The sequence below is a fragment of the Nansenia antarctica genome, assembly GCF_963989245.1.
Source record: "Nansenia antarctica genome assembly, chromosome: 11".
NCBI lineage: Eukaryota > Metazoa > Chordata > Actinopteri > Argentiniformes > Microstomatidae > Nansenia > Nansenia antarctica.
The window spans coordinates 9,721,840-9,734,125 of record NC_137681.1 but is presented as its reverse complement, the minus strand read 5'-3'; the positions used below and the strand labels follow the sequence as shown (position 1 = coordinate 9,734,125).

Genomic DNA, 12,286 nt, shown 5'->3' with positions numbered 1-12,286 from the left:
GACTTCCACTAGCCCGAAACTGTTATCACACCCCATCAAATGTGGTAGACATCTTGGTAGACATCCTGTGGATGGATATTCACCTGTGATTGGAGCAGACTTATCGGTCGCCAATCTTGTCCAACCAATAGGCGAGGTACTGTTGTCCCGTAGTGTTTCTGCTTGGCCGTGGGCGTATGCCGATTGGCTGTCACCAAGTTCTTCCCTGTGTGACAGAAAAAATGACATGTATTAGAAGAACTTTGTTTTTGACATTGCTCATTTGGATTGATGTGTTTTCTCATTGAAGCAAAAGAACAATCTTGGCTTTATACGGCTGTGAGCTTTTTTCTCTGAGGTGAATCTTTCTACCCACACCTCAAGATTAATCCATCAGCCCATTATAAAGTCCCCGGGAATAGCATTGTAACATTTAGAAGAAGAACACAAACTGACAATGGAGTAACCCTATAATAGAAAGCGTCACATACAGTATAATGACTGTGTTTGTATTTGAGTTACTGTAGAATAACATGCAGATAATATACATCTATGTTTCTTCTCTCAGCTAACAATTACCAGCTGTCAACATAGAAAACAACATCCTCAGACATGGTATCTCTTCCTGCTCTCCAGAGACATCGGCTCTCTCCCTTATTTTATTTAGACTGCATGCCAGCCCACAAAAAAAGCCTGTCTTTCTTTGCCGCGGTAAACCCGTGGATGAAAACACCACTAATCAATGCTTTCAGACATCAAGGGATGAGAAATGTCAGTCTCCGTGGAAACCATCTCCGTCACCATCCCTCTAAAGTCGTGCTGTGGCTCATTTACATACACACTCTCCAGTGGGGGGGCGGGGCGGCGGCGGCGGGGGTGTTGGGAGGATTCTGAGGCTTCTTTCTTGGGTTGCAGCGTTAACCCTTCTCCCCTCACTTCCAGGGCAACACTGGGGATTATACCAAGCCTTGAAGCATTGTTCTGGGCAGCTTATCTCCTCTCGCTCTCACCAGAGAAGCTGTGTACCGGACTGACTGAGTGTTACAAGGCACCAAATGGCCTCAGTCCTGAGAGGCCCGGTTGTTCCAGACGCATCTCAGACACACTCACACGCCCCAATACAAATCCAATACCACCGGGCCCCTGTGTATTGTCTGATGGTAAAGTGGCACAAAAGTGACTGTTATATCCTGAGCACTAGACCACTTAGGACCGTGACCAGGAGGACTACAATCTGTCTCTGAAAGTCGAACTCAAAGAGTTGAGAAATCCAATACCGGGGGGGTTCTGAAGGACCGTGCTAACAGGGCCTAGGGTAATCAGCTCGCCTCCGACTGGCCATGTCAAATCGGGTCGTCTGGACACTTCAGTTCCATGAACAAACAGAGGTTATTGGCACGGTTTGTCTCTGAGAAAACACTTGGAATCAAATGTTTGTTTGTCCTTCGCTCTCATAGGAGAGTCTCGTATGACCGTTTCCAAATTGCTGGACGGGTGATTCGGGTGGATGTGCTGCGGTGTGTGTGTGTGTGTGTGTGTGTGTGTGTGTGTGTGTGTGTGTGTGTGTGTGTGTGTGTGAGGGCTTAGACTCACCATGTCCGTCTCAGAGGGAGAGGGATATCAAACTTCTGAACCTCTTCCTGTTACCCGGTTTAATTTAGTATCGTATATCAAACACAATCTCAGCAGACTAAACTGTCTGATGGTATTACTCACGGATTTAAAAGATCTAAGTAAGGTCCATCTCTCTCTCTCTCTGTCTCTCTCTCTCTCACACACACACACACGCACACACACACACACACACACACACACACACACACTCGCACACACACTTTTTCAATCTCTCTCCCCTCGTCTTCCTCTGACTTAGCAGGAATTGCTGAGCTTGTTAACTAACCCCAGCCCACTGCTTTCTCTCTGACACTCCCCAGCTGAGCTGACTGGCCCTTTGTTCTGTTTGATGTGCGGCTGTAGAAAAAACACCACTCTGGTGCTCATCACCGAACTCCCCCAGCTGATAGCGTAGCAGCCCAGAGCCAGAGGTGATGACCAGGCTCAGCAGACAGCATCCAGCAGCATGGGTCTGATGAGAACCAGGCACGACGCGATGGAGGACACGACACCACGAGGACAGACATCAAGAGACGCACACCGCAGTCACCGCCGCTAGGTCTCCCATTAATGCACAGCATCAGGGAAACGGAGGGGCAAAGGGGGGAGGATAAGGGGGGACGTGCTGAGTGAGCCAACAAATAATGTTTCCCTGCCTGCCCCCCCCCCCCCGCCCCCGCCTCTCCCCCCTTGCTGACGAGCGCCATGACCATAGCAAACATGAGGGGCAAACTGTCCAAACAGATCAAGTGAGATAGCGTGCGCAGACTAGAGAACGGTCGGTCTGTGTGACAGAGGTTGGTTCCACACTGAGGTCACTGGTTTATGAGCGCGCCTAACACACAGATGGAATGGTCATCACCACTCCTCTGTGGTGTGCTCCTGCATCGCCTTTGAAGACGAGGGTTCACAACCGTGCCAGATTCTGGTGCCCCGGCTTCAAAGACTTCTTCTGAATGACCGGTTTGTTAACGGTCGGTGCGGTGAAGGTTTCTGATCCTCATGTACTGTACTATAAACGGTGTAATCGCAGTGAAAATAGGCCGCAGACTCGTGTCATTTTCCTTGTGACGGCGAGCGATGTTTGTAGAAGTCGGTGTACAAGCGAGGTTGTGGTTGGCGGGGAGTGTTTTGCAAGTGGCCTTTGTTAGTGAGAAAGTTATAGAAGCCACTAGCAGTAAGGGAGTGGTAAAAGTGGCACCAGAGCGAATGGGCTTATTTATGTGTTCAATAAAGAAGAATGTAAAGAGTCTTAATAAAGCGATCAGTCTCTCTGCCAATGATCAGCCCACTTTATGCTCTCTAGAGTACACACAGGGAGAGATTGTGCTATTTATATTACCTCAATAAAGCCAATATGTAGGGTGCGTGGGGATGGGGGGGCACGGGCGCAGGGGGGCTGTGGAGGCACGGGTGTCTTAAAAAGCTTGTGTGTGGACATTGTGTGCATGTGAGAGTAAGTGAGTATGTGTGTGTGTGTGTGTGTGTGTGTGTGTGTGTGTGTGTGTGTATGTGTTTGTGGCCCAAACCCTAAAAATATTTAAATCTAAGCTAAAAACCTTCATGTTTTGCAAGTTACAATTAAACACTTCCATTCATGTCTTTTTATTCATTTATATTATCTTATTCATTATCTTATGAAATGTGTATCTACGGTATATATAAATCTATCTATTCTTGTAAAAAAAAAAATATAATAATCAGCTTACTATTCTCCTCTTGATGTATTTTTTTTTTATGCAATGTAAAGCACTTTGTTTAACCCTGTTGTATGAAATGTGCTATACAAATAAACTTGCCTTGCCTTTGTGAGTGGGTGGGAGTGTGCGAGTGCGCGTGCGAGTGCGCGTGTGCGTGTGTGTGTATGTGTGCGTGTGTGTGTGTATGTGTGTGGTTGTGTGTGTCTGTGCGTGCATGTGTGCATGCATGTGTATGTGTCCATGCATGTGTACGTGTCCCTATTTCAAAAACACACTAGATAGAACGTAGTGTATATCTATTTCCAGGGCGTGACAATGTTCAGCAGTAGGTATTTGAGATAACAGAAAGAAGAGGCTTCCATCTTCTCTGGCTGGTGTCTCTCTCCACGGCTGCCCGCTCTCTCGGCCATAACCCCCACTATGTGAGGAAGACAAAGAAACACTGTTAGGCTTTATTAAACCCCAGAGTCTGCTTTTTCACAACCGGCAACATTTCACCCCCTGACAAGCAATTCACATAATGAATTCATAACAAGTCTTTGCTTTTTCACTACAAATGGAATGCAGTCCCTTTCATCCCTACTTGATGAGGGTGTACTCCCATAGTCTAGATACTTTCGACCCCTTCATGGGCTAGGACACACAAGCAGGGCAGCCCCCGCCCCCCACACCCCCACCATGACACACTCAGGTGGAAGAGACTTTCTAATAACACCGTAGCCCGTGCTGATTGGGGCACAAAGACACAAGTGGTCTCCAAAGTCACCCAGCAGGCAACTAGCGATCCACTCACGGAAAAAAGCATTTGATTAAATATGAAGGAAGAAGAACAACGCCTTTGGCAAGTCGAGGAGAGACGGAGAAAACTTTCAGGAACAGTGTGAAAACAAGCGTGCGGGGGGGAGAATCCACAAGGCAGAGAAGAGAGTGTTAGATTGCAGTTTGCTTTGGTTGAGAAAGGGTGGCGTGTAAAGTTCATCCTAAGACCTTGGAAAAACATGCGGATTCAATCAAGCTCAAGGTCAGATAAGAAGACAATTGTGTTTTTCGTATCGAACCCAACTGAGGAAACGTGCAACAGTAAATGAGGCAACATAGCATAGGGCCTCTTGGGTGACATATGGAAGTGTGCTCTTGGTCGACGTAATCTAATAAAATGGACATTGAGCCACTTTTCCTTTTGGAATGTACATTTCCTTTGTGTCCAGGGGTGAGGGGATGTCTTCAATCAGAGTAATGATTGAATCCTTGCCATAGCGGAGTCAATGGACAACGGTTGTCATCCAAAAGTTCATTCAGACATAATCCGATAAATCTATTCAGCATTCTATGAAAATAACATCAATGCTCTGTTCTTCATCACAATGAATGGTTGTCATGACGGCACGTCTTAAAATCTATTTATCTGCCATCAGAGCATAACGGATGATAATTGTAAAGAAATCATGTTTTGGGAACAACAAGATGAATGATAGGTCAACAATGAGAACACCAATCAAATGGAGGACGTAACGGAAGAGCAGCATATGTGGCCAAGCCCTTTTGTCCTCCCTCACCGCAATCTCCTCCTCTTCCTCCTCCTCCTCTTCCTCCCCAGTCCATGAGTTGGGGGGGGGGGCAGGGAAGGGGGTTGGCAGTAATTACACAGTAAAGGTGAAAAGTGGCTGTTAATCTTGGACTGCCTCCATTGTAAACCTCTCGACCAGTCAGGGGACTCTGAGTAAACAACCGGGGGGAGGGGGGGGGGGGGTCCCTGTAGGAAGTGGACAGACCCTGATAGTGACATCATGGTAACCCGAAACACAGTCTGGGAAGGGGGTCCCCTCAAGCAGCGGGCAATATTTATCTGAAAGAAACCCTAGCTGTGTTGACAACTGTTCATTCATTGTGAGTATGATTAGTGGTCGGCTGCCTTGAGAATATTTGGAGAACAGATTTTATAGTCGGGGTCATAATGACATGTAAACATTGGCAAAATATGTGCAATGCTCCCTCTACCGGTCAATAACACTAATGTTCTTTTCAGAGTCAAATTTCACTCTCACCCACGCACACACACACACACACACACACACACACACACACACACACACACACACACCCTCTCCCTCTATTAATTAATCCATGCATGCTCACAGGCATGCACACACACACACACACACACACACACACACGCACACACACTCACACACACACACACACACGCACACACACACACGCACACACATACCCACCGCCTCTCACACCCCACCATCTCATTTACTGTAACACCAGCCTGATGTCAGCAGGTAATTATAGTAGTGGAAATAGATGGATGGTCCTGCCACACTAATTTCCCATGACTCAGCAGGGGGTCACTCTTGTCTGGAGTGTACAGTAGTAAGTACTGTGTGGTGCCAGTAATGCCCCCTGGCTGGTGGGAGAGGAGACAACGCCCCCTCTGTGCCCTGAGTGCCCTGAGTGCCCTAGCCTGGTGCCTTGGCAGAGCGCCAGACCTACCTCGCCACAAAGGTCAGCGGGCCCGTGAGGTCGTGAGCAGCACTCCTGGCTGGTGTGTGAAAGCCTGTTCCGTCGTCTTGGCCCCGAAGAAGGGTTTCATTTAAAGGGCCCTGTGACTCCTCTCAGTCATGGGAAGCACATGTCTGGCACATGCTCAAAGTGGAAAAAACCCCAGCCCCAATCAAAAGAGAAGGGGGGGGGGGGGAGAAAGCCGCCTCCATATTTTGATGTACAGTATACAGCTGTGGCGGTGGTGGCGGTTGGTGGCGGTGGCCTACGTCATCCGTTCAGTCGCGACAGCATTTCCGAGGTCAAGTCTGCCTTTAACTACAAAGGGTTAATGTGGAACTTTAAAGAGGATCATACCATGCGGTACGGTATGAAATGAATACAGTGTCGGATTGCTGAAATCACTCCTATTCAATGTCAGAGGCGGCTTTCTCTGTCAGACATGCTAGTTGGTGAAGGAGAGCACTATAGAGCATTCTAGAAACCTGAAAGCACCAGTGTCTTCACATCCAATGGGCAGAGGAGTCTGGTCTTGCGAGCACTCTTGTCTCAGTCGTCTAAAGATAGTCTGGGTCTCAGGATAGCTACGGTACGGTGCTGCTCTGTTGATACCTCTGTGACTCGCCCTTAAATTATATCTCAAGTCTTCGTGTTTGTTACGGTGGTACATGAAGCAGACTGAACAGTACAAGACATAGGTACAAGCCTAGTACTTCAGATGTGGTAATTTGCTAGCGGAAGCTGCAACCCCCCCCCCCAGCTGGGCTTCAACAACCTGTCTTGTTCCTGCCCACAGGTCTGGCTAGACTCTCGTTTGCCAGCACACACAACAACACTCCTGTGTGACTTTATCTCCGTCCAAGATGTGGAGACTAAAGCCTTTGCTGGGGCGGATGCTCTGGCTCTGGGCTGTGTGATGGATTACCTGCACGTGTCTGTCTGTGTTTCACATAGCAGTAGGGGAGTCCACACCTGGACATGCAATGAACTCAAGCTGAGTGATGTCCCGTCCCCACCCCCACCCGCCCCCGGTACTCCACTGTATGGTAATCTAGAAAGTGGGCTAGGCTTCCTGTCCTTGAAATGCTCAATGATCCATGCTTCCCTAAGCCATTGAGAAATCCAAATGTACACTTCCTCACGGAGCGCTGCCTGCGTAGGGTGCTGCAAATGAGCCCTGAAACAGGCTCTGGCTCCGGCTCTGGCGGGGTGGGAGTGTCTCTAGAGTTCTCTGGCATTTTCTGCCATAAAGGCAAAGGGTAATCACCGCACCCACCCACGGCATACCATGGCTAGGGGCCGGTCCTCTCTTGTGTCGAGTGTGGGACAAGAATGTGTTGTAGGTCTGTTGCCATGTGGCAGAAACATGGGGTCATCCAGATAGGGCTGCCCCGAGACGGACTAGAGATAAAGGTCAGACAACGCTGACCAGACGACAAGAAGAAGAAGAAGACATGAAGGGAGGGAGGAGGGGCGTGTTGAGCTGAACTTTGACCTGTCTGGTGTGTGAAAGTGCGACGAGGAAGCCCAGAGTGAGAATTAGGTTTCAACTGCCCCTGTTAAACTGGGAGGGGGTCATATGAGTCCAAAGCAATGTAGGGTCAGTCTCCACCACTACGCCAGCTATTTTCCTCTCCCGTAGAAATATCTATGTATGGAGCAGCAACTGGTAAAATAATCGTCCCTGATATCCAATACCAGAGTGGCCTTGTCTTTATCAATCTACTCAGCATGGAATGGGAGCTCCGTTCAAACACATGTTACTAATGATTCCAACTGTCTCTCAACAGATAGACTACATACCCTAAACTAGATACACTCTCTCAGAGTGATAGAAATACTGTTCTTTTTTTTAAGAATACACTGTGACATTCCCAAAATATAACAGTTTCAATTCAACTGCCTTTTGTTTCAGCCGAGATTAACCTGACGGCTTCTCCTCTTGGCAGATTTATATAGAATCACACAGCATGACCAAACAGCTGGGGCTGTAAATACAGACAGATACGAAGTGTGTCAGCCATCCGATGTAATCATTCACAAGCGATTCCAGCCATGACAGAAACATGCATAAAAGAAGGGGAAAGTGAAGAGAGGAGAAGAGAAAAAAGAAAAAGAAAAATGAAAGCTTACATGAAAGCTCTGGGAAATGACGCATAAAAAATGCATGCCAACATGACATCCCATGGACTGGAGCTTCTCTGTCTTAGCCACCTTGAATTACTGAGTGACCAACCAGTCCCTCCCTTGTGAACGAAAAGAAAAAAGAGAAGAAATTACAGTACAGTCTGCAGTGGGAAGCTCAGGGCCCATAAAAGAAAAGAGCACTAATGATTTCCACTCATTTCCCTTAAACATGAGGAGTGAAGTCGGGCACCATGCTGCTTAACTCCGACCATGCTCTGATTTCTCCTCCTCTGATTGTCCACACAGCACCTGCTCTCACTGGTTAATTCCCCTAAGGCATTTCTCCTTTTTCTCTCAATCAGTCCTTAATGGCCCCCGACCAGGTAAACACTTCCAGGCACCGCTGTTCTCCTGCCCTCTCTCACCACGGCGGTGGATGAGGGCGCCCTTCAGAGAGAGAGACACGTCAAGGCCGTCGTTTTACCATGACAAAACTGACTCACTGGCTAAATAAACGAAATCGTCCTCATTCATCCTTCTTTACCGGTTTCTAACACTCTCTGGCTACGTTGTTAATGAATTCCCAGGATCCGTGTGAAAGGCGGGCGGCGGTGTGTTTAGATGTAGGGGAGGATTGTAGACACAAACACTTGTCAGTGCGGCTCTAACTCATCAGTGACGTATGGGGGGCTCTTGCACTGTTCCGCTAGGCACTTAGCATGACGGATGCTCTACGGAAGAGGGACCTCACACGCACAGCAGGGGGTCGCGTCATTGTCATGTCCAAGTTACACACACACACACATACACACACATTTGTGCATGCATGCACACACACACGCACGCATGCACACACACACACACACACACGCATACACACACACTCAAATGGGCACACGCATGCACAGACGCACTCGCTCACACACACGCACGCACACACACACACACATGCACAGACACACTCACTCACACACACGCACGCACACACACACACGCATACACACATACACACACACACACAAACACATACACACACACTCAAAAGGGCACACACATGCACAGACGCACTCACTGACTCACCCACACACACACGCACATTCAAATGGGCGCACTCACACAGATGCATTCACACACACACACACACACACACACACACACACACACACACACACACACACACTCACACACACACACACACACACACACACACACGCAAACACTCTGAGCCTTTCCTCTGACTCCTCTCTCCTGTTGAGAGAATCTACTCCCCCTGTTTGGGAGGAACAGTGGGGTACAGAGACTCATCCCATTGTTTTCATTTTAACAACACAGTTATAAGATGGGGATGTACTGCCATTCTACAGATATTTGTTTTCTTTAACAATTCATGTTATTTCTACCTAGTAGCAATTACAACAAAGTTGTCAAGGTTTAACTTGGTAGCCTATAACCTTAACGTAGTATAATAATGTCATCAATAATGCGATTTCTCTTCATAATTCCATAATGAACAATTCATATATGTTTGCCATGGGTTGAAACCCAGTCCAAAGGATGGCTTTTCTAAAAGGCTATTAGAAATGGTGAGATTGAAAAAAAAAAACAGAGCTTCTCTCCTTACACATTTTCTACGCAGGAGGAGAGGAATAGGCAAACCATTCTACCTAATCATTCACTGACGAGTGTATAAAACAGCCCATGAATGTGTTTACATTTTTTAGACAATGTCCAAAGCTCTGTCAAGACTAGAGAGTCTATCAATAGTCATAGTAACTCAGAGGCAAAGTTGAACAAAATTAAGCCGAGGCACAATGAAAATGAAAAAACTAAAATAAATGTCACTGTCAATCTATTCTTCTCATTCTCACATCCTGAGCTGTGGATTTATTTATTCTGATGTATGCACACCCCGCGGCTAATTAGATAATAACCGCTATGTTTCAGGTGAAGCTCTGAACCTCCGCAATTGATGATCATCCGCTATGATGATCACCTTAAGTGTTCATATGCCGTGATCCAGATCCACTATCTCCCTTCATATGCCTGCCATGGTTGCACTTGCACGAATTCAATAAACCAAGCAGAAAATTAATCCAATATTCATGAGTAAAAACGCCAGCAACGTTTTTAATAAAAGATTCATATTCAAAAGGTGTGTGCTATAATGTTCTAGCTTCTTCTTTATTATGTTACCATATTATGTTCCATTATAGCGTAATTTCTACATTTAATTCTTACCTTCAGTGGGCTTGGAGCGCACACTTTCACAGACGCATACTGTGATTGATAAAGCATGAAGCGCTGTCAAAAACGCAAACTTCGGACTCCAGCGCCGGTTGGTCATGTTGCCCCCGACTTGCCCGGCAAAGGGATGGACGGACTATCCAAAATGTATCACGGCAGCGCAACCATAATATAGTTACAGTTGAACAGCTGATGTGCTGCAAGACCCCAATGACTTCCTGAAATATGATCAAGTCAAGTATGAGAGACCCGTTAGGAAATCCTCAACAGACTTGGCACTCCTCTCCACTCCAACCCAACTCCACTTAGGGACTTTCCATTCAACGATATTCAGTCAGAGCGCATCAGAGGCTATTATGAAAACGAACAATGGCAAAAGTGCCAAATGAATGATAAATAAATATGCTAAAAGAGCCCAATGCATTCACTGAAAACGACATCGGTTCCAAAGCAATTTGGAGACGAGTTGTCTTGGAGTGCGCCCATGTGCTTCGTTAGAGCGTTCTTCAAGGTCCTAAAGCCGTCCCAAGCAGTCTACTGCTTAACTACTGCAGCGAGACGCGAGATTGGAATAATATAAGTAGTCAGACATAACCTCCCAGAGCAGACGTGATTACGGCAGCATGTTTTATTCACAAACCCATAGTAGACTTCAAAGCCGTTATGGTTGGTTTGTAAAATTGCTTTAACGCGACTGTTCTCTCTGCTGAACCCATCTTGGCGCACTGAACGTGCAGGCAAGCCTATCCACACTTACTTGTAAGTCTAGACCTAGTCAATGAAAAATATAATTGGCTTACATTCTATCTAGTATCCTTTTGTTAGATAATAGTCAACGTATACTACACATTATCCTAATACATTCATTTATTAACTAAATTGGCATCATCATAGTAAAGCAAAAAAAAAAAAAAAAAAAAAAGTTTATGTTTGTATATATAATATGACAAGCAATAGAAGTTAAAGGTGCAATATGTGACATTCAAACATTCTTAAAGCTTCCTAATGGTTGTAATGACTTGTTTCATTAGAGTTTAGAGAGGCTCGCAATCGGATGGTTTCTGGTCCCCCGCCTCAGGAGGGAGCTGCATGTGAGCTGTTGTCTGGAGGGTTGCTGCTGGCGTCATATCTAAGGTGCCTACCACTGCCGTTGTGACCTTGAGCAAGGCACTTAATTAACCCCTAATTGCTCCAGAGGTGCTGATGACTATGACTGACCCTATGCCTAGCAACAACAAAAGAAAATATTTGTATTCTGTGCAATGACAGAGAGGTTGAATCTAATTAATATTAGATTGATCAGGGAATCAGATCCCTTTGAGAGAAATATTTCATTTATGAATGCTGTTTTTGGTCCCGAAAAGCACTTTCTAAAATGGAGTGTCCTACCCGACACTTGGTTTCTATACAAACATTATTATTGGCCAGGCCTGGGGTGTTGTAGGGGATAGGACTCACCGATCTTTGCCTTTCTGTCTCTGGTGGCTGCTTCTTCGAATCGTGCAGAAACACAACTGCTAATGTCCGACACTGCAAGTCCATTTCGGGGTCGTTTATTGGGAGAGGATGTTGTTTGGGAATTAAAACTGAATTTCGTTGTGGTGGCCAGAGGGGACAGATAGACTTATGCCCTGCTCCTTTATTAACATCATTACCAACTCAGATGGTAGAATTCTGCTGTATTTTGCTGCATGTGTCTGCACAGACTGTGCCACTGCGCAATGCACCACATGGCTACCTATTTGGGATGGGAATGCAGGCGGAAAGCAGCCAGATGTCCATGTCCAAGTGTGCAGCTAAACGCCTTCATCATGCTGGAGGAAATCAAAGCGGCGACGAGACGTGTCTAGCTCTTCCAACACAGCCATTCCTAAGACTCACACTGTGTGCACCACACTCTCAGATACACACTACTTACTTAGTGGTGCAGCGCACTAGGAGAGTGATGATTCCCTGACACCTTGGTATCTCAGAAGCTCATCAAAGAGCGACTCAGCATCACAAATTAATGAGAAGAGACCCTCCAGTAGGAGGTTCCTGTTGACAAGCAGAGCTGCAGCATCTTGATCCAGAACGTGATTGAAAAGGTGATCTTTTGTTCTTCCACTGACACT

At 46.5% G+C, this 12,286-nt stretch overlaps 1 protein-coding gene across 1 annotated transcript in view; it reads right to left on the bottom strand.

The window, feature by feature from the left end:
* The window catches only part of adam12a (ADAM metallopeptidase domain 12a), a gene marked incomplete at both ends in the record, with an annotated part of 80,934 nt that extends 70,662 nt beyond the window's left edge, over nucleotides 1-10,272 (bottom strand). Inside the window, 2 exons of the mRNA XM_080542249.1 lie at nucleotides 84-205; nucleotides 10,167-10,272. Of these exons, the coding sequence (XP_080398375.1) occupies nucleotides 84-205; nucleotides 10,167-10,272 (228 nt within the window). The remainder of the gene's footprint in view (nucleotides 1-83; nucleotides 206-10,166) is intronic.
* Nucleotides 10,273-12,286: the final 2,014 nt, after the last annotated feature.